Source organism: Megalops cyprinoides, chromosome 6, assembly GCF_013368585.1.
Source record: "Megalops cyprinoides isolate fMegCyp1 chromosome 6, fMegCyp1.pri, whole genome shotgun sequence".
Taxonomy (NCBI): Eukaryota; Metazoa; Chordata; class Actinopteri; order Elopiformes; family Megalopidae; genus Megalops; species Megalops cyprinoides.
In genome coordinates, this window is record NC_050588.1 from 1,289,975 (window position 1) to 1,316,600 (window position 26,626).

The window sequence follows — 26,626 nt, forward strand, 5'->3', positions numbered from 1 at the left end:
AATATATTCACGGCCCAGGCACATGAAATTAGTCATATTCCTCTAACCAGCACAAATGCCAACAACCTCCATATTGAATTAACATTTTTCCTTCAGACATTGGCATTTTCCTCTGCTTTGATGTCTTGTTGTAGGACAGTTTCAGAACAATTTGTACTATGAGCCTGGGTATATCGCAAGCCTGTTGTAAACCTATCTGTAAATGAAGAGCCCCGACTGATGCTAACATTCAGAAAATAAAAATGTTAAGACATTTTTAAAGTGCATAGCTGGAGTAATATTTATCCAACAAGAGCAAGATTTGTATAATACTTCCAGACAAAAATACATAAGATCTCCTCCAATGCTATTTAAATATGTTATTGTAAAAACAGTTTCTTGTTTGTAATGTGACATTACATAACATTTACACAGGTTACACAGTATTTCTTTATGTTTCATGAGTCCAATTCCCCTCTCACCAATGAACTAATTACTACTGTAACCTTAAAAATTAATGTCAATGTGACTGCAAGAAGTTGAGCCAGCCAGGCAGACAAGCATTTTTCTAACAAGTACTGAAATAAAACATTTGAATGGAAATATGATCTGACCTGAAAGGACAAATGAAAGAAAACAAGTTTCACATCAGATGGGTCTGTGCAAATTACAACAAAAATGTTTGAAAATTGCCTGTGTGGATCAACCATAAATAAGAGGGCAGTGATAACATTACAGTACAAATTTGAGAATCACGTACATAGCAGTCTTACTACATTGGTAGAGCCATATACTTTTATTATAATGAAGTGAAAACAGATTTGAACAGTGCAGCAGACTCAGAACTGAAATTTGATCAACTAGACCTCACTATTTGCACACCAAAAACCATGAATCTCTCTGATGCAAATTCTTATGGAAAAATAACTACCCAAAGACACAGCAAACTGCAGAAAAATATAATGCTGTGGGCAATGGTGCCAGAGAGACAAAGGGAAAGGCTACTGTCCTCCAAATAGTACCTTCTCTGTTTCTTGCAAGTCTTTCAGAATTTCAGCAAGAGAACAATTAACTTCCTCCTCTGGGAGAGGAACAAATGCCTTTTGCTGGTCTGTGATCGGATCAGCTGGCTCCTCTTCTCGATTAGCCACTTCTGCAATAAACACATCAGGAGTGAGCTCCATCCCAGGTTCAGGTATGGCGCTCGTAGTTGTCATGGCATCCTCAGTGTGATGGCACTCCACAGTGTAGCACGTTGACTTGGAAGTCTCATCTTCTGTGTTCTCCTCTCTTTCTCCAGAATTACTCATTATTAGAGAATTACTATTCATCTCCAAGGACATTCTAGCAAGTATAGCATCATCTCTCATCTCCTTACTCTCTACCACTAACCCAATGTCATGATTACTTTCAATAAGTATACTGTCACTGAAACCCTCCACACTCTTTACTAACTCCACTGTAATACATTCATGCTCCTCCTCAACCCCTTTATTGTCTTCCAGGGTACCCAGACACATTGAGCCAACCATTTCTCCCTCAACACTGCCTACAAGAGCTAAATCACTGACTCCCTCTGTCTCATGGTCTGTTGCAGATGCATTCTGGTTATCAGTTCCTCCGGCCTCGACTGTCTTCTCTCCCTCTGCAAAGTATACTTCAATGGGGCAAAGTTTGCCCACTCCCCGTGTCTCCTTATCAACTCTGCTGTGTTCTGCCCTCTCCTCAGTAATACCTCCCGGTAGTTCTCCTGTGCTGCCACATATTTCATTCATGCTTTTGCAGGATTCTTCAACTGCCTCCACCCTTACCTCATTATCTCCCACCCCCTCCCCAGTTTCATCACCTCTCCTCCCTACCTCCTCCTCCTTTCCCATGACCACAGTGTCCTTGGAAGTGTGGCTGTCTGAGCTGCTGCATGACAGTGTGTCATCGTCAACTTGTCCTCCCAGCTCCTCCTCACCTTGCTCTTCCTTTTGAAATGCCACCTTTTCCTCTAATGGACCATCATCTGGTTTCTCAGATTCCCTGCTTTCTTCCAGAGAGGTGTTCTCTCCTTGACCATCTCTTGACCCCTCAGAGTTATCAATGGTATCTTTTTCCAGATATTCCTGGTCTTCACACTTCATTTCCTTTATGCTCCTGTCTTCTCTGTTGCCTCTAACATCAGTTACAGCTTGCTTAGTTTCTCCTTCTCCTTCTGCACTCATATTTTCTAGATTATCCCACAATTCCCCTCCCTCCTCCTCCTCGTTCTCTGAGTCTGGTGCTGTGTGTTTACGGATTCGATACACGGCGTCCCAAAGAGACCTGGGGCACTGAGGCTCCTCTCTTTGAAGAAGAGGTGGACCCTGGTGAGGTGGTAATGTCTCAGCTGGTGCTGTAGGACTCTGGAGTCCAGATGCTGATGGGGAATCAAAGGAAGCAGGGGAGCTGGAATTAGAAAGTGGCACAAAAGGAGAGGGAGGAGGGGAAGGAAAATGAGAAAGTGAGAGGGAGGTGCAGCTGGAGGGAGGGCTGGAGGGGAGAATAGGGCAAGAGGGAAAATGAACTCTTGAGGGAGAGGTAAAAGGTGAGAGAGACTTAGAAGGAGAGCTGCAGGATGCAGTGTGAGAAAGGGAATCAGAGACTACTGGAGAAGGCACCTGCAGGTAGTCAGAGGGAGATCTCAGTGTGGGCAAGGGAGAACTGAGAAGAGGATTTTGGGAAGGAGACTTAGGAGGTGAGTGTGGGGGGGAGTCAAAATAGGTGGGAGTCAGACAGTGACTCTGAGAGGCAGGTGACAAATCATGGCTGTCCTCTGGTTGACTAGATGAGTCCTCAATGACTTGAGGGCAGCAAGTGGGATTTTCCTCCGAGTCTGTCTCATAAGTGAGGATGTCTTGTATTTCAGTGGAAACATTAACGTCGTCCTCCTCAGATAAACCTGATAGCTGCTGGAGTTCCACCTCTTCTTCCTCACCACTTCTCTCTTCAGTTTCCAAATCAGGGGTCTTCTTTCCATCTTTGAGCAGCTGATGATCCTCTGAAGGGTCACTCTCTGGCAAACAGATCACATCCTTGTCCGGTCCTCTCTCATCTTTTGCTTCTGATTCTGTGGGAGGAACCTCAGTGGGGGGCTCTTGTCCATCATCCATGTCACATATTGAAGGTTCAGGGCGTGATTCCATTCCCTTAGTCTCCTGGATGCTGGACTCCTGGAGGGGGATCCCCAGAATTCTCACAGCTCTTTCTTGCAGGGTTTCATTGGCAGGGATCACTGGAGATGGCAAACAGTAATCAGGGCATTCACTTGTTCCCTCTGCATCTCTGTCTGTAATGCTGTGGGATATGACTGGATGTATAGCAACTTCATGAGGGAGACTAGGGATCTGTTCACTTTTTGGCTCTTCAGACTTTAACTCTCTCTCCATTTCTTCTCCACTTCCCTGCAAAAGGCCTTTACTTGATACTATATCCAAGTCTTGTTCAGAAGTCACTTCATGGTTGTTATTTTCTATGGCAGATTCACTAAGAAGCTCAGAATTTTGACTGGGAGGCATCGGCAGATACTGGACATGTTCTTTTCTTGGGGGGTAGATGAATTCTGCTCTGACAACAACACAAGTAGCATCGATGACCAGGATGCCACTGCTGCCATCAGGCACTGTGTCATCATTATGCTCTAGCAGATTCTCCTCTTTGTAGCTGTCAGTGGTGCAATCATGAAAGACTACACTTACACCCTCTCGGTCATTTATCAGATCTTTATCTGGCTCACCTGGTTGCTCCCAGCTCCCCTTAATGCATTGCCAGATGGAATTATTCTTAGTTTGGGCTGAAAGACTAGGCTCCTTCCACAAAGGAAACTTAGCTGCACTTTGGGGTTGCAGCACTCTTTTGTCTATTTCAAGAGATACATTGACTTCATGGCTCCCTGCTTGGGGAGTCTCACTTTCTTCTGCAACTGTCAGGCTGTGGAGATTGGCTCTCCCTGTCTGGTACTTCAGTCCACTTTTAATGTCTGTGAGGAGCTCTTCCTTGTGTGTAGCTGATTGTTCACTTTCCATCCAGGCTACAGCAGACTGGTATCTGGTGTCATTGCTTATCTTTGGTGGAGAGATCCTCATTAGAGGAGGACTAGCAGCAGAGCTGACCTGATGCTGACGTTCAGTCACCCTAGAGTCAACTTCATCTGCAAGCTGGTGGGACTGGCTGCTCTCACCAAATTCATCACCTCTGACTATTTCCAACTCTGTGCTTGCTGTGCTGGTCAAGTTTGGAACTGTAGGCAAAGAGATGGGTTGTAGGGGATCCTCAGGGGAGCTGGACAACCCAGCCACCCCACCCAAACGGGACACCAGGCAAAAGACTGTCTCTCCTCCTCTCCTCTTCTTTGGATTTGGTTTCATGCCTTTGCCTGCCTCAGGTGATACTGCCTCTGCAAAATGAGCTGTAATCTCTGTCTGTCCTGGGGAAGGTGGCTGAGTGAGGCTATCTGACAGCTGTTTCAGTGGAGCAGCGGAACCCTCCCATGCTCTGTCCTTGACCTCTCGTCTTGTGCTGTGAAGGTCCGGCCATTTTCTCCTCTTCCACTCTTCTGCCCATTCCTCCTCTGCCTCGTGCTCCAATCTCAGGTCTCCATGGAACTCCTGTTTTATGTCAGCGGTAAGCGTGTAGTAACTATCCTCCTGCGCATGTTGTTGCTCCAGCATTGGATCTATGTAGCTCATGTTGTCTTTCATTGCATGTTCTGGAGACAGGTGCATTTCTGGTAGGGTGTTGTGGGGGGCACTGTAAGGTGGTGGGGGGATGTACAACGGGGGTTGGCTTGACACCCTTTGCTGGAAGCTGGGCTCATTCTCCTTGGTATCCTGCTTCCAGGGTCTCTCAAGAAGTGGGGTCTGAGCAGGTCTATAGGGCACCGCTGGCTGTCTGCTTTCCTCTTGCCCCCACCCTTGCACAGGATGTGTCTGTAGTGGTGGATGCAGTATGCCATGGAAGTCTGTGCTGCCCCCTCTACCCACCCACTGTGGGACCCTCTCTCTCTCCTGCATCCCTTGGACCCCCTGGGTCGCCCACAGTCCGGCTTCCAAGCGCCTCTTCCTTGGCAAGGAGTGGCAGTAGCGGGTAGCCCAGGCCTCCAGCTCACGGTAGCTGTTGTCACTCAGGCCCCTCTTGGCATCCCTCCTGTAATAGAAGGGGGTGCTTGGCTCCTTCTGGGCCCTCTCCATCTTCGCCTGCACCCACTCCCTCTCTGCTCTCTCCCGCCCCTGGTACTTGTTGGACCCTTGGGTGCTGCGCTGGCTGTCCAAAGCAAAAGGGAAATCGGGGGGCTGGGGGTCATTCCAGTTGGTGTAATCCTGCAGAACCCATCCTGTCCGGGAGCCTGGTGCTGTCCACCAGCTGGGCTCACGGCTGAAATCTCTCTCACACAAGAATGGCTGGTACTCTGGTGTGTGCTGCTTCTCTATGTACCTGCAAAGAATCATTGAGAGTATATTTCATTGAAGTCTGTATCACCACTGGTAGCATGGAGTAGCCATTAAGTAACTGGGCTTGCAACCAGAGGGCTGGAAGTTTAATCCATCAGTGGATTAAACTTCCAGCAACTGCTGTCATATCTCAAACATTTATCTGTATGAATTGGATAGATGATTTGTGATCTCTGTTGTGAACTCACTCCCAGCTTCCCAGGAGTCCAGACAATATCTCTTGCATAAGAGCTGTAAAAACTCATATAGAATGATTACTACATGTAAATCATCCCCATTAAATCTGGGTCCTTTACCTGGACTATTCAGTATCAAGAATCAATCTAAAATATCATAGATAACCCATATTCATGCTGGCAATGAGATAACACATATAATACATATAATATTTTATTATAATTTAAAGCTGACATGTGCAAATATTTGCTGAGAGTTGTAAATCAGGTAAGCTGTCTTTGGGTCCCAATTTGTCTGCAACATAGAGAGCATTCAGAGAACATACCTATGTGACAGGCTCCGCCCTGGGACAGTCCCAAATTTGGTGTACAAGGGTGGCTGCCCTTGACTCCCCGCCCAGTACTCCATCACAGAAGGTTTGGTACCATGGATCGCATTCTAGAACACAATAACTACTATATTTATACTGTTTGACAAATTCAACAACATGCTCCTGCTGTCATGTTGTTTACTAAGACACTGCAAACCTTGATTACAAATTATATCACAGACTCTATTGAGATTCCAATGACAGTTAGAAAACACGGTATTTGGAAAATCAAGTCCTGTCTGGAAAATCAGTCCTGCTTGAAAGGGACTGCTCCATTTTTAACTGTAAAATTTGCTGTGCCATTTTCTCAGGCAGGGAAAAGAACCTTCAAAGTTCAAGTTTTTTCTAGCTCCATCAAAGCTGTGCACCACCTTTTCCTGTATGCAGTTCAACAGGATTTGATTATTTGTTTTACTCTGCTATGTAGCTGCTAAAGCAAATACTCCTCCTTACATTTAGTCACCCTTTGCCAGTTTGATGCTCATTGACTGTGTATCTGTGTATCCATGTTATTGCTATTGCTCTTGTTACATGCATTTCACATATCTTTTCATGATAGCTTTATAAGAGCATTTGCCAAATAAATGCAAAACATACATTTTGTCCAGTCAAATGGCTTGGCGTATGAAACATCACCTCTCCATAGTCCCTTTACCTGTCCAGTTTGCTACACAGTTCCAGTATACACTGGTACATCAACGGAATTAGACTGTATCTCTGAAATAGCAACAATTAACATGCCTCAAACCAAGTTCAGTAACACACACATACCTCTGTGCTGAGGGACAGGGTGAGTATTTGTGCCTCTGCCGGGTGGGAAACAGTGCTGTCCGAATTGCACTGGGAAGCAAATGGTTTTAGAGAGAGCTTTTCTGCCCCCCATCCCGACACACCTAAGCCCACCCTCTGTGACGGCCAGAGGCCTCCCTCCCTGGTTCCAGATTTCCTATCAAAACAGCAGACGGTAATTCTTTAATTAAACTCAAACAGGGGGCTGCCTGGTTCTTGCTGTCACCCAGCGCCTCCCAGTCTTGACTGACAGTGCAATGAAAACACCCTCCTCCACTGTGCCATGGGGACACTGGTGGTCACTACGTGCAGACATATACTCACTCCCTAAATGTAACACAGCAGTAAGGGAAAAAAAGGGTCTCCAGTGCATGTTCAGCACTTTTCCCCCCTCTCTTTTGTTTGGTGCTACTAAGTCCATCCACCATGACTTTATTCTCCTACAGACATCACACCACAGGGCCAGAGAGAGATGATGGGGCAGGGCAAGAGGGCAGATGACATCACATCATGAGAGACATTGGTCTACTCTTTCTGCTGGAGCCCTGTGGGAGACCTGCAGTCAAACCCTGCTGGCCCTGTGCCAACTCTTTCTCTGTCCATTTGGTTGTAGACCCAGGTGAAGTCCAACCCTTTCCCCCAAAGCAGAGCATACACTCTTTCCATGGACATCAGGAGTGATTAGCTCTGCCTCCATAACATTGCATGCAAGAATTGGGTGCTTGTGGACCTGCTGGAGGGGACCAGTGGGGTTGGGACACAGATAAGAATCTGTTGTTTTGCTGGGTGAGGTCAGGCACAGAGACAGGGGAGAGCTGGATGTCCTTTCTTTGAAACTCTCCAGCGGAACAAACAGGCTTTTCTCACTGAACGAAAACCCTGTGCATCAGCAAAGAGCGAGCGAGACAGGATGAGGTACGGGGGAGAGAGAGAGTGGAAACTGTTAGCGCTCACAAACCATGATGTTCACAAGGGTGGAAATGCCAGAAAAATGTTTTAATCGGTTTGTCTGTTTCATTCACGTTTATTTTTACTGTTACCCTGTGACATGTCAAAGTGGCACACACTGTTCACAACATAAAAGCAAAACCCCAGCAACTGCATTTCCCATGGCTGAAATCAGTGTCAGGGACATACCACACATAAAAAAAACAAACATCCATCTATTTCACCAACCAGTCCTGAAGTCTGACTTGAAGTGATGTAAATTGACAGAAAACCACAGCCTACAGAACAGTACATTGCGGTCCACATGATATCACGTCTTATGAACAAATGCCTTCTTTTGCTTTTTCTTCCTTGTGTTCCATCTGGTGTCTCTCAGTCCTGATACTTTTAAATTAAAGGCATGGTTTCTCAGGGGTCCATGGACTTGAGGGCCTCTCCTGCTTCGCTGACAGTGCTGTCTCTACCCCCCTCTCCTCAAGGTGGCGCGGTAGAGGTTAATGTTCTGTGCCGGGTCACAGCTTACCAGCTGTGAGTTGAACCTCTGTGGCAGGATGTCAGCATAGAAGCCTGGCGTCCCGTGCTCCCCACGCATCTTGGACGACAGGTACAGTGTCGCACCGTCCTGGCACAGGTGTGCTAGGGTGTCCATTAGGAGGGGGTAGGTATCAGCCAGGTACACGATGTCTGCGCCCAGGACCAGGTCCCAGTCCACAGGAAACTGTGTCTGGTCTAGTCCCCAGGAGAGGGGGGCAACAGTGGGAGCTGCGGAGGGCCACCCAGCGGGCGGCACGTTTGCCAACACATTTTTCTCCAGCTGAGGGACTGCATAGGGAAGGTCAGTCAAGGTCACTTCTGCTCCTGAATGGGGAAAAATTAAAACACCCCAATTAAGTCAGTCCAGTGCAGTGTTTATGGCTCACAGTAAACAATTTTGATGGAAGCGCTGTAAGCTTCTGATACTGAAAGGAAAAACACATGGTACTGCTGCATTAGGAGCATGAAATAAGTCTAGCTATGATATATCCGATGAAAACGTGTGGAACGTGTTGAGATGCTCGCAGACCATGCTCCGAACGCGAACAGCCGTAGGCACTATACTGGCGACCTCTGCTGGACAGAAGCGGAATTTAAAGGTTAATCTTACCCAAACGTGCTGCCAAAATGCCAACAATGCCAGTTCCAGCACCCAGCTCAATGACTCGCTTTCCCCTCAAATCGAGCGACTGTTGCTCCAAGTGACGACATAGACAAAGCGCCTAGCAGACACGTACACAAACGAACTGTTAGCTGTTCAAGAGATAAGCATGTGTATAGTCATTCTTACCTTGCAGTTTACTTTTTATTACACAAACGTTCTGATAAAAAAAAAAAACAATGCTTGAAACTGACTTCTAAAGTGTTAAACCGTACAAATTCACACACTCACAGCGTCCCACACTGGTGCTGCGACGCCGAGATTAGCGCTGAAAACCTGGCTGATCTTTACTTCCTCGCTGCCGAATCTGTAAACACTTTCCTCGGAGAACGTGTCCGCAAACAAACCGTCGTCAACAGGAAAGAGGTACTCCTCGTGGTCTCCCTCGAAATTCATTGTCAGAAAACAATTCAAACTAGCTTGCTGGTTTCATAAAAACCCCATATGTTGTAAGGAGCAGCATATAGCTAGTTAGCTGTTAGTTATCTAGCTATGTGTATAACATGTAGCTACCTAGTGAAATGATCACCCTCTTCGCATCCTCGGCTGCAGGTGGTGTCGTAGAAATACAGTTAAATTACCCAAGAAATGACCTTTGTGGTAAACTAGGTGGGTAGCTAGCTATATTTCATTTCACCCGTTCAGATAAACATGTGGTCCTTTAGCACATTGCTACTTGCTACATGGTGATGACGTCACGTCGACATTGCGTTTTCTCCAGTGTCGTAATGATAACGTTTAAAACACGGGAGAAGTGTGAAGTGTTAGATCAGAAAGATATGTAGCGTGGATCGAAACAGAAAGAGAGCAGTGTAACTTAATGCGAATATCTCTTTCTACCCGTGTTTTAAATTTAAAACGATCCAATCACAAAATACTATAGGCTAACTCAAAACCAAATTTAGCGCTGTAATGTAATACTGGCAATTCCATCTATTGAAATAACGCTATGGATAACTACATATTTAAGCCCTTCTGCCAAATTAGCAGCTAATTTCTAATCCAATCAGAGTAACACCGTAATACCGTTTGTTATTTCCAGTAGATGGCGCAAACGATACTGAAGATGAAGTTTATCAGCGCCTGCCCACATGGTAACAGACAACAGCTTTGTGAAACTGAAATGGCCTCTTATAAAGAACAGGCTGGATACAGTACATAAGCACACGTATGAATAAAACATGTTATTTACATTACATTCACATTAAACGGCCACATATCTCTGAAAACTAAGCAATCTTCTTGTCTTTGTTATAAAAGCTGATGGTAATTGTTCTTTATTTCAACGTCTAAATATATTTAGTAGACAATCCAGATCCGATCCGAACTTAAAAGAAACAAAGAGTACCCTGTGCATTAGCTTTTAGTGCGTGACTGGGTCTAGTATACCACAGTGGTCAGATACAGTTTACTTCTAAAGTACAAGACTACAGAGGAAGGGATGCAACATGGAAGCTCCTGTTTTAATCATTGCTGAGCTGCATTTGTGTTTGAACAATGACAGCTGTGCATCTGTGGTCTGTCATGCAGGCAGGGAGAAGAAATGCTGGCCTTGCCCTCTAACCCTTGGATAGTTGACCAACATGCTCCAGTTGGCCGCACTCCCAAAGACAAGTCAGCCTAGGATCACCTCTCCCTCTCCCCCTCCCCCCGCCTCCACCTCCATAGCCCAGTGCCCCAAGTCACGTGGAGCGCGCTCTGTTTACAAAATAACGGACTGATCCTTGAGTCAGGACACACGGACACCATGCTGTCACCTGCTAAAGTCCAGTCCCCATGGGTATGGTAAGGGGAAAAACCCTGTGGAACATTAACGGAGAATTGTAGACGTGCTGCTCAGCATTAAACAGTGGTTCGCTCAAATAAACTGCCAACAAAACTCTTTTTGTTATCCTAGAAGTGGCTTGCACATTCAGGGCATCACATCCACGAAAAAAATGAAGCCCACACTTTTAAGTGCACAGCATTATATACATACTTAAAAAGAAGACGGTTTCTTTATCTAGATCTGCCATTCCTCTGCCTATGTTCACCAGTAAATGTTCTAAAAATATTGCCAGCAACCAAATTAATGAGGGTAAGGTGGAACATTTTGAACATACGCTGCAAGGTTATGGTAATAGTCCTTAATTTTTTTTTCTATTTTGTCATTCAGATAAACATGTGGTCCTTTAGCACATTGCTACTTGCTATGTAATAGTCCTTAATTTTTTTTTCTATTTTGTCATTCTCGCAGAGCTTTAATGCATTTGGCTAAAGTCACACACATTTGTGCGAAGCTTTGTGCACTACAGTCAAAAACTCATTTCAACAGTAAAACAATGAAAAACCTTATGGACGGTCCATTTGGGCGTTTTAAAACCCTTTAACAGCACATTATAAGAGAAAACCACTCACTTGTGTATAAAATCAGATGTTATACAAATACTAGGAGTACTGACTGCATGCACAGTGCTTTAAAATCGTTTAACCTATGAAAGTATAGCCCGACAGGGGAAGCAGTGCATTCACTCCCAAAGCGAGCACACCTGACTTGTACCTCTGGAACAGTTAAGTGAACAAGGTCAGTGGTGGTGCTGGCTGCTTCCAGCACTTGCCCTTTACATAATTACATGAACTGCTGTCTCCCCCTTGCAGACCTTTGTCCCGGCAGGAGTACAGGTGGGTTTGAGCAGGAGCTGATATGGAGCTGGAGGGATGCAAACAGTTGCCTGTCCCACAGGCCAAGGCAGTACCCCCTCCCAGAATGCCCATACCAGGCAGCCACATTCGCAGAAAACCACAGAGCTCGTCTCTAATTATTAGTTAATTTGTTTGATTTACAAACAGCAGCCAGGAACTGACTTTTCCCAGTATCCTGAAAAGCCTGCAGCTGTGGGTGGCTGAATATTCACATTTTGTCAAAAAATTAAAGGAAGAACAGTAACAAATACACAAACACACACGTGTATGTACAGACTTTTATTTAATAAAATAAATATCTCATTAACACGTTCTAGCCATATGATATGTTCTGAAAATTTGTGAGAACTTTTACAGCTTGTCTGGGTTAGAAGACACTGTTGACATGGTAACATTTAAGACTTGTTCCAGCAGGATATACAGTTTGTTTTGCATTTTGGTTTTGCAGATTCAGCTACAAGCACCGGATCCACAACCAAACCAAATGGATCAACAGTATGGGCAAAACATCATACCGGTTTGGAAATACCTCACAAGAAGTTTTTTTTTTTAATTATAAATACATAAATAAATACAAAGGTAAAAAGCTCTGTTCTTCAAAGCAATAGCACCACAGATCAGTTTGTCAGTCGCCTGTCCTGTTGCATATTACATGTTAGGACTTTTTTCTCATTCCTTCTTCAGTTTGTCCCTGTAGGAATCATTGTCCTCACCTTGTGCAAAGATGCATACCTGCATCCATATCGCCCAGAGAGCGATGGCCTAATGCAGCAAGTAGCAAACTAACGACTTGCAAAAACTACCAGCACAATTGAACGATTGAAAAAAGGGAGGAAATATTCTGAAAATTTTCATGGAAACTGTTGTGAATCCATTGTGAATGGAGATTAGTGGAATTCAGGGAATTTTGCATTACATGTAAAAAAAAACTAATAATAATAATAAAAGTGAACACTTTGATGTGGTATATATGGAAAAAACAATGCTGTAAACCAGCTTTGTGAATAACTATTAACTGAGTGTACACCGTTAATATGTTTAGCTGTGTAATACAAAGTAGAGTTTCAGAATGGAATTTCCCATCATTTTTATATATCGCCACATAGTCAGTTTAGCTAGCCAGCAAGCAAACTTTGCCTAGATGTACAGTGCCTGTGTTTTGGTAGTGTAACGCTTGCTAGCTGATGTTATCAATCGTTGGTTCATTTCATTGATTTGCTTGTATCTATAGCTATACATACACAGAGATGGGCAACATAGCCTACCCAATGTGTGTGAGAGAAGGATGAGGTTATCCTTAACTACAACAATTATGTAATTTCCTAAACATATACATATGACTGAAATGAGTCTTTTTTCCATGTTGGTTTATAATGCAGGGAATTATGTCATTGCAGCAGAAGGCAGGACAAATGCTCCAAATTATGTCCTATGAACTGTGGAACATCATTCAAACACAGATAACTAAACATTTCACCCCTGCCCAAAAATAAATATGAACACAAATTCTATATTGTCTAATGTTAGTTTCACATTAGACAATATAGAACACCATATAATTTTACACCAGAGTTGAAAATTCAGTGACTCGATTGGACTCGCATGAAAAAACCATGAGGGTCTGGATTACTGGTTATGCCGGTAATGCACACCCCATCCACACTTTTTCTCAGCAGCTGTAAACGAGAAGGTCTCCTGTCATCAAAATCTATGGCTCTGTTGGCATGTAGGGTTGTAAAATTCTGGGAATTTTCAAAGAAGGAAATTTACTGGTGGACCTTGGAATCTATGGAAACTTTGGGAATGTATGCTTTAATTTTTATGTTAGAAAATTAGAAATATTTTGGATTTTTTTTAACCTGTGTGTCCATGGTGTTACTGAGTTACTGTTGGATAGAACACACAAAGACAAATGTTAAGTAAGAAAAAGCTTATCAAAAATGATGTTTTAAAGTATTTCCAAATTTATTATTGGTTGTAATTCACTGATATAGAAACCTCACATAAGATTTTTAAAAATGTTAACTTACATAATAAGTGTTATTCCAATTGCTTAAAATGTAGTTCATTTTACATGGCAAATTTCCTTTTTGAAAATTCCTGAAATTTCACAAAAATAAAGTGCCCCTGCTTCCATGTAACCAGCTGTGTGTGTGTGTGTGTGTGTGTGTTGGCCCATGGCTCTTTCCCCAAAGTGTGCTCTTTATCTGTAGGTGTGAGCCTAGCCATCCCAGGGGGTCCCTTTCTGTCTCCCACCCCCACCATAGCCATAGCCATAGCGTAGTTGGTTCCCTAGCTCTGCAGTCAGTACAACCCTTGCCCCTGCTCTCCAGCACCAGCTGGGGAGGGCTGGCTTCTTCAGCGATGGTGGGTGGTCGCCTGGCGGTTACCGCTCAATGAACTGCAAGTTGATCTCGGTTTGAGGCACGAGCAGGGTCCTGGTCATGGGCCGGACCATGGCGCCCTCCGGATCAGGCTTGATATCGAACTGGATCAGGATCTGCAGAGGGGTAAAGGAGGCAGAGACATATGAACCCACTTAAGTATGTGTGTATGTAGCAGAGCTAAAGTAGTAGCTAGCGAGTCCGGCATAAAGCCAGTAACCATACGTTCACACCGGGAGTGGCGAGAGCGTTAAAGCAACCGGAAGTTATTCATTATCTATGTGAGCCAGCGTCTCTCGGCGGCAAGCAGTGGCATGACCGTTGGCGGTGCGTCTTGGGCGGTGTGGGCGTCAGAATAAAGTTGAAGTTCGGGCAAATTTATGGTAATGAGCTATGATGCAGTTCGGCGGCAACCAATCAGAATTGGCTGTGTTCCGCTCTAGAGAATTCTACAGAACACAACCTTTTGTTCCCACCAAACATTAGTTCCCAAGCACAATGGAGGAGAGGTTGATAATTGCCATGGTGGGTTTTCCCATTATTTATTTTATTGTAGGCTACACATAAATTAATGTTAATGTTAATTAAAGACCAAGGCTAGTAAACGTGTCCTATAAACTGCATGTTGAAATTTGACTTCTATTTGACTCATTTGACTTTGCACTTAGCATCAACACAAAAGTTACACCACACAAATCGCATTTAGTTTATTTCCTTACCAAACATGTAAATATAATTGTTCATTTCTTTCCTTCATCGATTGATTTCTTACCTTCACATTTAAAAAATTTAATGAGGTTAACTTATACCCTACTTGTGGTCAGTCGGCACAAAGATACCGGTCGACACATTTGTTTGCTTTGTGGCCCCTTTAAATTTGCAAGACCAGGCATTCCGAATGAACTTGTAGCCATCTACGTTAGAGCATGCACTTCTTCGACAGCGTTGTTGGCAGGGCAGCCAGAGCGAATTTTGAAGCTCTTGCCGCTCCCGGTGTGAACGTACGGTAAGACAGTAATCAGAGCATTTTCAGCTGTGAGGTCACTCACTGAGACTTAGCTAGCATCGTTGCCTGTTGCTCTATCGGCAAACTGCCTTTGGCTGGGCTGGTACTGTATCGGTTTTAGAGCACGCTGAGCGATGGAAATTCAAATCTCACTGGCTGGGGTGTGGATCTCGTTTGCAGTCATCACACATCATTACAGCGGCATGCTCACCCGTGACAGCGCCAGGTAGAGCTCCAGCTCTGCGATCCGGCGGCCGATGCAGCTGCGCTTGCCCACACCGAAGGGCACTGAGGCATAGGGGTGGTGGCCCTGCTCCTTGCTCAGCCAGCGATGGGGAAGGAACATGTCTGGATTTGAGAACAGCTTCCCATCACGGGATGTCGCGTAGTGGCACAAAGTGATGAGGGTCTGTAAGGAGAGAGCAAGCCTTACATTACCAACATGAGAGGCCAAGTTACAAACAAGTAGTTTGACTTTACTAGCACATGCAAACAATGCCAACAAACATTTTCCTTCTTTCTGTAATGTAACAAGGTCCTGATTTTTCTTTCTTACCACCAGGGGAAAATGTGGTCTTTTGAAACCTCTTTGGTAATTGGATGACTTTATGTGACCCAAAGTCTGAAAGACCACATTCTCTTACAACACATAATCTGGGCTACAGGTAACTCGCACAAAGTAAATAATAACTATCCCAAAGCAATGCTGAGTTGATCCCCCAAACGACTGGCACAGGGAAGCCTCTAGAGACACCCCTGAATAAAGCACAGAGATTGCTCTGCTCTCATTTCAGCATGTAGTTACGTCAGGGCTTAAAGCAACAAAATTTTCTGAGCCTGAAATTTTCTGAGCCTGAGTTTTTTTTTTGGTGGGGGGAACAATTTTGAATTACAGTGGTCAAATTAAAAGTCTTAAACGCTATTAAAAATGAAAAGTGCAACTTCAATAAAATTTGGTCAAGTAGTAAGATGTTACAGTGTAACATCTTGTAAACTTGTAAAAGTGTTACAACTTTGTCCAAGTCATCATCATAGAATTGGACCAAGACATTGAGAATTCTGTCCATGTTGCGGTTTGGGGACTCATCAACGTTCAGTGAAACCATCTGTTTTGACAGCTTGTGCGCTAAACATTGCCTAATGTGACAGGCAATGCCATCAGTGGATCAGACAGGTCATGTTCCACTATAAATGTACAAACGCAGACTTTATGATTTCACACGCGGCCCTGGCAAAGTTGACGTATGAAGAAGAGCCCAAACAGCTGCTTTATGTGAGAGATCTGTATCATGCCAACACACGGTGCAAAAGCAGGTCCCGGTCTCATTTAATTTGTGACACCATAAGCCCGTTTGTCCATCATTACCATTTTCATCTAACCAAGTCCATCGCCATTTGTGTTTTTCCTGTTCTATTGTGCTTGTGTCTGTGCCAGCCTTCACAAGTTTCGCTTCCATGCTCCATCAGTTTCACTGCATGCTAGCCTATTGTGCAGTAATCAACCGATACAGTCCCCACAAACACTTCCTGGCACCGCCTCACAGAAAGCTGAAACTAGCTGTGGATTGGATAAGTACAGCGCTCTCTTGCCAGTACATCACCTAAACAGGCTACTATTGGTTAAAACTCACCCGAAAAAACACCACGTTCTGGTCTGGTAATACCAGAGCCCATATACGCTAGTAATAATTCATTGCCTGATCAAAAATCTCTGCACGCCGGTGTGGGCTTGGGGCCAGAGATCTTTAACCCATGGGTTACGTGCATTACAGCTCTTAAGCACAGCTCAGCCTGGGTCACTACACACTCTCTCTGCATCTAAAGCGTACATGTAAGACACATACGGTAGGACATTTTATCTATTTGGCTAATTTGGTAGTATTCGAGAGAGAGCCCACTAACAATCTGCCCTCTCATGCTTTTGAATGGGATGTGCATTTTTGCTCTTATCCATAGTGACTTACATAGGTGACAATTTTACATGTTATCAATTTACACAGCTGGATATTTGCTAAGATAAATTCTGGGTCAAGTACCTTGCCCAACGGTACAGCAGTAGTGTCCCAGCAGGGAACTGAACCAGCAACCTTTCGGTTAAAAACCCTGCTCCTTCCCACTATGGCACACTGCCACCCTATGACAGACAAACGAGAGCCCACACTCATAACTCTGGAAGAGAAAGAGAGAAGACACTCACATTTTTGGGGATGAGGTAACCTCCCACGTGGATGTCTCTGTCAGCAATGACTCTTGCGTTGGCTGGGATAACAGGGTAAAGTCTGGAAGAAGCAGGGCAACACACAGAACAGGAGCTGCTAAGCCATATAACAAAACAAGCAGCACACAACCAAGAGCTTGAGGAGCTGTCTCAATCAAGCGCTCCACCAGGTGTATATTACTCCAGTGATCCAAATGACAAAGTGGAACACCACAATGGAACCATTTTAATGTTCAAAGTTCAAAGTTTTTATTTGTCACATGCAAAGGTACAATGTACAGTGCAGTGAAATGATGGTCGGCAGCAGGGCAGACTGTGCAAAACTCACAACAGAAAAATATAAAATATATAATTTACTCACAATCAACAATCACTCAGACAATTCAACAATTAAACAGAAAAAAAAATAAAGATAAAAATATAAAAGGAAATAACTGAAGGAAGATATAAAACACAATAGAAAAATGTGCAGAACGAAGTTAGACTCCAGTATGAGCTGCATTTAGTGTTCTGATGGCCTGGGGGAAGAAGCTCCTACGGAGCCTCTCAGAGTTGGTCTTGAGGTTGCGGAGGCGTCTGCCTGACCGCAGCCACTGAAACAGTCCATGGTTTGGGTGATGGGGTTCCTTCATTATCTTACCCGCTCTGGTGCTGCACCGCCTGGCTTACAAGTCCTGTGGAGCGCTCAGCTAGTTGCACCACTCTCTGCAGAGCCTTACAGTCCTGCACACTATATCTGTGTTCCTGTCCAGTGACTGCTTGACAGCAATGAATGGTGAATCAGGGCTGTCATTTATAACAATGTTTAAAATGTGCTTTTTTCATTTTAGGTTCCAGATGTCTAAACAGACTCCCCCCTTTTCAGTTGGTGTTTAAGGGTGCGATCATGTTGCCTCATCTAAAATGCACATGTAGCATCCACCAGCAAGTGCTCAGTTTGTCTATTTTCTTAAATGTGTTCACTCTGTGCATTTTAGTCCTTTATCTGCAGCTACAGAATGTTTGCTCTTTGTGACTGGCATTTGCTAGTGTGAGCCAAAATGTCTCATTTAAATTTATGGCACGAGGGCATTAAGGAATTGATCTGGCCTTTTTTTTTCGGGGACTCATGGACACAAATATATCCCCATTACATCCTTAGAATGTTTAATCAACGAGGAATGAATATGAAATGAGACAAAGAGACAGAAGGAGAGAAAGAACTGCACTGAACTGATCTGAATTGAACTGAATTGAATTGAGAGAGGGTTAGAGAGAATGAGACAGGGAAGCAGACACAGAGAGAGAGCAATGACAGGCTGTAAATGGCCTCACCGTAGCACCTCCTTCACCACAGCCTTCATCAGTGGCATCTGGGCCACGTCTGTGGCCCCCGGGATCCGCCGGGTACCCAGGACCCCCAGGACCTCTTCCCTCAGGCTGGCCTGCACCTCAGGGTGCTGGGAGAGCTGGTACAAGGACCAGGACAGCGTGCTGGATATCTGACACCAGGTTGATGGGGGAGAATTGGAGAGAATTGGAGATTGGAAACGGGTAGGGGGCTCCCAGAAACAACATGAGGTGATTTATATTCAGTTTGCATGAAGTAATTAAAATGTTACATCCCATTGTAGTCAATGGTGTTCTGCATCGCCCCCTGCTGTTGACACACAATTTTCACCCTGCTACATGTCCAACCTGAGTTCTACCCTGCTGTGGTAGAAAGACTAATACTCACAGCCCAAACTATGGACTAGCCCTACAAAGACTTTGGTGGTTTGGAATTCTAGTTTGGGCATGCAATACAAACAACTGGATTTAAATTAGCAGCTAAATAAAAGGTGCCTGAATCTGAGCTACCCCTTGGTGCCTGGCATTGGAAGTCATCGATTCAGTTTAAAGGGGTGTGAGCGAGGTGACCCTCACCGTGTCCACCCCGGCCAGCAGAAGTTCTGTGACGTTACTGTACACCGTCTTCATGGGCAGGCCCTGGCGTGACAGGAAATAAGTGAGGTACCGCCCCTCCACTTCCTCTCCACGAGCCAGCCTCTCCGCCTCTTCCTGTAGGCGCTGGTCAATGTGGCCCTTTGCTGGAAAGAGAGATTCGGGTTAGAGAGGCCAGGGCTGGAGATAGAGGGGTCCCTGGCAGAGAAGGATCTTGTTTTAGGAGGTGAAGATTGTGCTTGCCGGTAAAGTTGCAACTGTGGTCAATGGTCAACCTTCTAGTCAATAACATCTTTTAGTTGTTTTTTGGCATTTGCTGACCAATCTCCTTTTGAATGGGTTCCCTTTTAAAAATGACATAACGGTCCTGCAGGATACACTTGATGTTGTAATAGGGTGTGATATGCCTGTTGTTCATCATACGCCAGCATGTAAGTGCCAATTTATCTCCCACACCAGCCTGTATTAGAATTCTGATGCATTATTGCAGCTACAATAGCTTTTCAGTTTTACTGATACAGTATACTGGCAGATTTTCAATTACACTGATATAATAATGTACCTGCTTTTCAGTTAAACTGGTGAGGTAAAGTTCATATTTTAGTGAATGTACCTGCTAGATTAATGTACTGGCCCTGCGCTTTGGTGAAAATCACACTGTGAGCTAAAGTTCCAGCCTGCTGTGGAGTCAGAGGGCACTTTCACAGGTATTTCACTGAGACTTTCCTCCGTCTCACAAATTTCTTCCCTGTGAATGTGCTCCCCCACAGATACATGACATGCAATTTTACCGAATTGGAACATGTAATCCCAGCACTGGCAGAAGGTATCCCAGGGCTTGGGGAAGATGCGGTGCAGCCAGCCTGGCATCGCCATGGTGAGGAGTGTCATGATGAACATGGTGTTTATGGACTGGATAAAGCGTTCTGTCTCCGGGGGGACCTGGGGATCTAAGCAGCCGATCCGAGACTCGAACAGCACAGAAGAGATCCCTGTAGGGAGAACCAGCACTCCATAATGCACAGAAGCCCATTTTTCTGACATCACAAAATATTGCCGATCCAGCGTAACTAATTCAATGTGCGCATTGGAGAAACAGGACTGCTATTTATTGCTGTATTGGAATTACAGTTAGCCAGCTGCTGTTGAGTCTCATTTTTAACTTTGTATGTGAAGTGCTAAGTGGATTTGTCATTGTCATAGCAATGCTGGGGTTTTTCCTTATGGTGGATGGTATTAGTGTAAATGCAAACCAGTTCATTCACAAACCTCTTCTACCTCATTTGGCAGTAAAGTCAAAGACTGAATGGTCAGACGTGTGCGGGAAGCTGGCACGATCTCGCTTACCCTCCAGGCCGAAGCGGTAGAACTCGGTGGCAATGTCAGTGACGACGCCGCATGGGCTCTGGCGGCGGCGGAGCTGCAGCTTCTCCAGGAGGTCAGTCACCACACTGTTCAGGGTGGTGTCGTACGCCTCCACTGCACGTGGCCGCAGCATGTGCTTTGCCAGGAGGCTGCGCACCGTCTGCCACTCCTCCCCCTCACTGCAGAGAGGGAGGGGGGGTGGAAGGAGGGAGAGAAAGAGAAGGGGAGAGGGTGACAGCAAGAGAGAAGGAGAAAGAGAAAGAGAGGGAGAAAGAGGGAAGGGGGGAGGGGAAGGGGGAGGAGGAGAGAAAGGTAAAGGGGGAAGGGGGGAGAGAGAAAGGGAGAGGGAGACAGGAAGACAAAGATGGAGGGAGAGAGAGAAAAAACAAAAGAGAAAAAAGAAGAAGGAGGGAGAAAGGAGGAAAAGGAGGGAAAATGAAGCAAAGGAATAGAGGGAGAGAGAGAAAGGGAGAGGGGGAAGGAGAGAGGATGACAGAGGAAGAAAGAGAAAGAATGAGAAAGAGGGGGAAATGAGTAAGAGAAAGGAATAGAGGGTCAGGGTCAGTGCTTTTACAATATTGTTGTAATTATCATAATTACTCTTATTGCTACTCATTAAATTGGCAGATGCTGTTATATAGGGTGACCTTCAAAGCAAGATGCATAGAATGTGTGTCACAAGAACAGCAAGTGCAAGGGCACCAGTACAAATCTATGAGTAATGCATGGGAATAAAGCATCCAGATATATAACAATGGCAATAAAGCCATACAACCTAACACTGATCTGAGACACTGCTTCAGACTTCAGACTGAATTGTGAGTGGTGTTGTGAAGTTAGAAGCTAGCAGCTAGGAATTTGTCCTGATTTTGGGAAGCAGGATCTAGTCAGAACATCTCTGTTATCTGGTCCTGTGGTCATACATCAGGGAGATTCACCGTTCATCAGCCCAATTCAAAATCTGTTGTAAGTACAAAGATGTTGGGTCAAAGTGAAAAAAAGTGATAATAATGAATTGTAATTTAAACAACATAAAAGAATCTTGGGGGATGTAAGGAAGAATGCTGTCTCCTCCTCTTCCTCCATAAAAAGCTGGTCTGCTGACCAGGTCATGCAGTGGTTCAGAGCAAAAGAGCTGGTCTGCTGTCCAGGTCATACAGTGGTTCAGAGTGAAAGAGCCGGTCTGCTGATCAGTTCACATAGTGGTTCAAAAGTCTTTATCACGTTTGCTCTGACAAAACTTGACGGGTTTCCTGACTCACCATCTTGCAGCTATGCTCTGATGCCTTTTTCACTACCTCTTTACCACACTGAGCGCTTGCCAAAATGAGAAATGAGAAATGGCTCAGATTGGATTACGGAAGAGACAGTGAGGGATGAGTGAGTCAGAAACTATGGGGAAATTTGGCTCAGGTTAAACTATTGGAACTAGACTTCAGTCTTAATTTGTCAGATCTGACATGGATGTGACATTGAACCGAAACACTGAACTCTTCTGTTATCATCCGTGGCTCAAAAGGGGGTGTTAGACAACAATGTACAAAATGTGTGAGTGATGTAATTAAGAGGTAATGTACAGGATGTGTGAACACTGGTGTTCAGCAGTGATGTACAGGATGCGTGAACACTGGCGTTCAGCAGCAGCATGCTGGGGCAAATGTTCAGTAGGCGCACTCACGCGGTGAGCAAACCATAGCCGTGTCCGCGGAGCTGCCGGTAGTCCTTCCATGAGGAGAGATCGGAGCGCATGGGGTACTGGCCTTCCTGCCTCAGCACCTGCTCGATCAGTGCTGGCTCTGCCATGTGGACTGTCAGGATAGGCCCAAAACTGGCCTTCCACATGGGGCCATACCGCTTGCGGCCCTCCACCTATGGAAGAAGAAACGGTCAGTTTCCATACACTGACTAGCATACATGCACAAAGGACACAATATGAGTAGAATCCCAAATGCATACTGTTTCACAAAAGCTAGTGAGTGTGTGTGTATGTGTGTGTGTCTGTGTGTGAGAGAGTGGGTATGAGTGTGTGTGCGTTTGAGTGTGTGTGTGTGTGTGTAGAAAGAGAAGAGTACATCATCATTTCAGTGTGACCCAGAGCTGGGTCATAGGAGTCAGTCAACTTCCACACAACCCACTGAATCACTGGCCCACACTCTGTCCATGCAAGTCAGCACATCATTCACAGCCCTAACAAATGATAAAACCAAATGGCATGTCCCAACATGAATGCTGGAAGCAGATGTCATCTATGTTTCAGTGGGGTAATGTGTGCTTGTGTACAATCAGGACCAATGTTTCAATATATAAATGGATACTGGTCTGTTTACTGTAACCGCAAGGTTGCCGGTTCAATCCCCGCTGGGACACTGCCGTTGTACCCTTGGGCAAGGTATTTAACCCACAATTGCCTCAGTAAATATCCAGCTGTATAAATGGATAACATTGTAAAAAACTGTAACCTATGTAAGTTGCTTTGGATAAAAGCGTCTGCTAAATGAATAAATGTAAATGTTTAAGGCTGGATAATAAAATCAATGAGGTTTCAGCTATTCTTTCTTGCGTATTTATTTATTCATTAATTTCAGAGTGTTCAAGGTGACCCTAATACTTGTGTTAGTACACCCTAGTTGTCAGCTGAATACAGTAACTTCCAATCATTTCTCAATGCCCAAGAAGTTGCAATTTTCATAGTAATGAACACCGAATAATATCAGTGAAAACAGCCGTTAGGGTCACTCAAATGAACAGCGAGAGTAATTTTCTAACCTTGGCTTTTCGATATTCCCCACAGCCTACATTATCTACATTCGCTATCACTGACCACGATGTAGGCTATTTATCATCTAATACACAATTAATTGACTTGGTCCAAGAAACAGACTTAACTCGTCTGTGTAACAACATTGTTATAATAGCACCAAGAAAACTTCCTTATAACAGTTACTGATAAATACTCTCACCTGTAACTCGTGTAAACGAGACAACCCCCGTTTGGCGAAGAGGTCCCAGGCGAAGGCGCAGACCGAGGGTCCCGGCATCTCATCGAGGGTCTTCACCTGACGCGTCTCACTGCTTTTTAGGGAAGCCGCGCTTTCAACCCATTTCTCCACCCACCTCAGCATAGGTGAGGTTCTTCGACTTGAAACTCTGAGTGCTTGCTGCAGCATCCTTTGGTGATATCTCATAGACTAGCTGACGAATGGAAGACTCATAGGTCGTGGCGCTCATGTTGCAATGTGTCCCTAGTACTGTATTTATATTGTTCAGTCCACGCCGTGTTCCGACACTCCTGACACTTTGTAATTGTTCACATTCGGCCAATCACGCGGCGTCCTGTACATTGCCCCGCCTAATAGTGAGGTGAGGTGGGCGTGGACTGTGTAGAGGGTGTGTCCAATCGGAAGGCAGTAGGACGGCCAACCCCAAGTACTGCACACGTGGAGAGTGATGAGATCAACTCTGCCGCTGGTGATTTGCGAAGCCAGTGTAGAAAACACACCTTAAACTACCTGTTTCCACAGAACGAAAGGTGATGGTATTGCACTGGGTATTACAATGTATTTGGAATACAGCGTCACTGCAGCTTCCTTGCAAATCATTGCATATCCCATAACATCACATAAACTGCATTCCAGTTGAGAAATCAATTTCAGTGTCATCTCACGCAGCTCCATTATGTGCAAAGGATTACGCATAATGCGATTTCTCCTTTCGTTTCATTTCATCTTCCAGGATCTGACCTGCACTGAACGATTTAAGGAAGTATCATTTACAACACTTTTAGACCACATAAACCCTCAAGACATTCAGTAGCCCAGCTTTCTTGATGTAACCACTGCATTGTATAATGATCTTTTCCAAACCAATGTTGCGCAGGTTCCCTGATATCACACTATATATGGCCAAATATAGGAGGCTCAGTGGTTGAGCCACACGCAGAATTTGAAAATACGCAAATGTGCAGAAAATCTAATTATTCAGTTTGGGTTTTCAGCGTTTTTTAAATTCCAAATCAGAGAGAGGCACTGTGTTTTCATAGCCTAAATGACTGTAATTGTAAATGCAAATGCATTGCCAATTGACCTTCAAATTCCTAACAGTTTAAGAAAGAATAATTTACTACATTCGTTTTTAAGAGGAGCAAATGAGACCATTATATAATGGAATGTATCCAGTTAAAGACATGACATGGAAACTTCGCTGACTCAAAAAAAGAAAAAAAAAATCTGGGGGCTCGCCCTTTGTCCAAACAGATGACTGCGGGAAAGAGAGATGTCCTGACCCGATTCCAACTGAACTGGAAAGTTGCCAAAGCGCTTGTGTGCACAATGAAGTAACGCCGCCAATACCTAGAATTTGGTTTTAGTTTACCTTTCTTTTTTGACAGTGCAAAATGATAGCTGAGTCCCTTAGATTGTTCTTGGAAGGGTCGATTTTTTTCGGATGCGCACTGCAAACCACTTAGAGACAGTGATAGACATACGCGTGCGATTATAACGCACATAAACGCCATCAACCTATGTCGCAGTTTGAGACACTTTTTAATGAAATATTGCATCCACCCATTCACGTGTCGCTATACTACTAAATGTCACCAGTATGCTGTATAGTAGACATCTAATTGTAAAGTGACAATTGTGGTTTCCTGACTGGGCACAGAAAGAAACGACAAACCTAGGCGCGACGTCGCGAACAATTCTCTTTTGTGTCTAATTATACGTTAAATAGATTTTTTTCTTTATTTGTTCAAATTCGCTTTGTACTGTCGAAAGTCAGCTCGGGGTGACAGGATCGTTTTATAGGTGAGACTACACTATTCTAATTTTGGTCGGCATAGACAACTGAATTAAAAAAAGAAAACCAGTGTTAATTCTCATCCCTCTGCCATCAAAATGCATATTAGGTTTACTCACTCCTTATCAATAAGTTACAGGCAGAATAAAAATACTTATGATTTGCATATGCAGATAATACTAAGTAGGACACAAAGTAGATTGTTCCATTTAATTGAGCTCTTTTGCTGTTTTATGTCACTTGCCCATGTCACATTGTGATGATGCCAGGAAATTTTGATATCCAAAGATATTGCAGCATTGATTCTCATGAAACAACAGAAACTACCAACTACTGACCTGGACTGGCTGTCGATTTCGTAAACATGGAAACACAAAAAGTTACAGAGAGGCATAACTGATCTTGGTATGGGCACGAAGAAGAATGTATGACAAAGATGGCAGTGGGATGTGACACGAGGGAGGCCCACCGATCCACAAAAGAGGCATGAAACAGTTCTGACAGTGCAAGCGGGGTTTCATCCTCTCCCTTTCCCGGTTCTGCATATTAGCTCCACTGAAGCACATTAGCATGTGAGGTAATGCCAGAGCCTCGAGGATCCTTCCTCCAGTCTGCGGAGAGGGAAATCAAACTCTCAAGTATCTGGCTGTATGGCAAACCCACAGGAACACAGGTGTCCATTTGGCACTTGGCTCTGTGTGCCAGTGAGCATAAACACATCAGAATGAAACACACACACACACACAGTTTTTTTGTAAATGGGTGAGAGTTCAGCCTTGGAAATGTAGAGGAAAGGTCAGCTGGGGTTAACGGTCACCCTGTCTGGTCCAGTGAGGACTTGGCCCCTACCATCTTCATCAAGCATCTGTCCTTTCAGGCAGAGAATGTTTCCAAAACACAGCTCCTCGAAGCTCCACTTTCAGATGACATCCAATGCCATGTGCCAAATGACTATTCACTTCTGAAACACAGATTTTGAAAACTGTACAAAGTTCAAAATAATTCTACATGGACAGTGTCCACCAACCTGTTATGCAAGTGGCTAGAAATCTGTAAACTTCCAAGTATATGACATCTAAACTGGGAGAAAAAACCAGTGGAGAGGATCAGCTTTGGGACAGAATGTACTAATATGTAGTTTGTCCTGTTGCACACTTATTACTACATAAAATGGAGCTGGGAAATTTTATTTTTTATCTTTTTTTTTCAACAGAGTGAAAAACAGGATATGATTTCAGGGAAGCAAAGATCTGTCTCAGTCACCAAGATACCAAGCTGATGAAATATAACTACAGATAAAAATGAAAAAGAATTACTCATTC

General features: G+C 44.4%; 2 protein-coding genes across 2 annotated transcripts; both read right to left on the reverse strand.

The window, feature by feature from the left end:
- Positions 1-7,809: 7,809 nt before the first annotated feature.
- On the reverse strand, positions 7,810-9,602 carry LOC118779680 (EEF1A lysine methyltransferase 3-like). The gene is made up of 3 exons (XM_036531867.1): positions 9,164-9,602; positions 8,882-8,993; positions 7,810-8,595 (listed from the first exon to the last, which is right to left on the reverse strand). The coding sequence occupies exons 1-3, from the start codon at positions 9,326-9,328 to the stop codon at positions 8,198-8,200; spliced, it is 675 nt and encodes a 224-aa protein (XP_036387760.1). The 5' UTR covers positions 9,329-9,602; the 3' UTR covers positions 7,810-8,197.
- Positions 9,603-13,741: 4,139 nt separating this feature from the next.
- On the reverse strand, positions 13,742-24,255 carry LOC118779242 (25-hydroxyvitamin D-1 alpha hydroxylase, mitochondrial). Its single transcript, XM_036531231.1, has 9 exons — positions 23,471-24,255; positions 22,189-22,379; positions 20,493-20,689; positions 19,937-20,137; positions 19,128-19,291; positions 18,537-18,703; positions 17,202-17,283; positions 15,216-15,413; positions 13,742-14,114 (listed from the first exon to the last, which is right to left on the reverse strand). The coding sequence occupies exons 1-9, from the start codon at positions 23,693-23,695 to the stop codon at positions 14,001-14,003; spliced, it is 1,539 nt and encodes a 512-aa protein (XP_036387124.1). The 5' UTR covers positions 23,696-24,255; the 3' UTR covers positions 13,742-14,000.
- Positions 24,256-26,626: the final 2,371 nt, after the last annotated feature.

Excerpts from the sequence above, each read along its gene's own strand:
- LOC118779680 (XM_036531867.1), bottom strand. The coding sequence starts at position 9,328 with ATGAATTTCGAGGGAGACCACGAGGAGTACCTCTTTCCTGTTGACGAC. Across the intron at positions 8,994-9,163 it reads CAGCACCAGTGTGGGACGCT|GCGCTTTGTCTATGTCGTCA; the intron begins GTGAGTGTGTGA and ends CGTGTCTGCTAG. Across the intron at positions 8,596-8,881 it reads CATTTTGGCAGCACGTTTGG|GAGCAGAAGTGACCTTGACT; the intron begins GTAAGATTAACC and ends TTCCCCATTCAG.
- LOC118779242 (XM_036531231.1), bottom strand. The coding sequence starts at position 23,695 with ATGAGATATCACCAAAGGATGCTGCAGCAAGCACTCAGAGTTTCAAGT. Across the intron at positions 22,380-23,470 it reads CTCGTTTACACGAGTTACAG|GTGGAGGGCCGCAAGCGGTA; the intron begins GTGAGAGTATTT and ends CTTCTTCCATAG. Across the intron at positions 15,414-17,201 it reads GTTACCTCATCCCCAAAAAT|ACCCTCATCACTTTGTGCCA; the intron begins GTGAGTGTCTTC and ends CTCTCCTTACAG.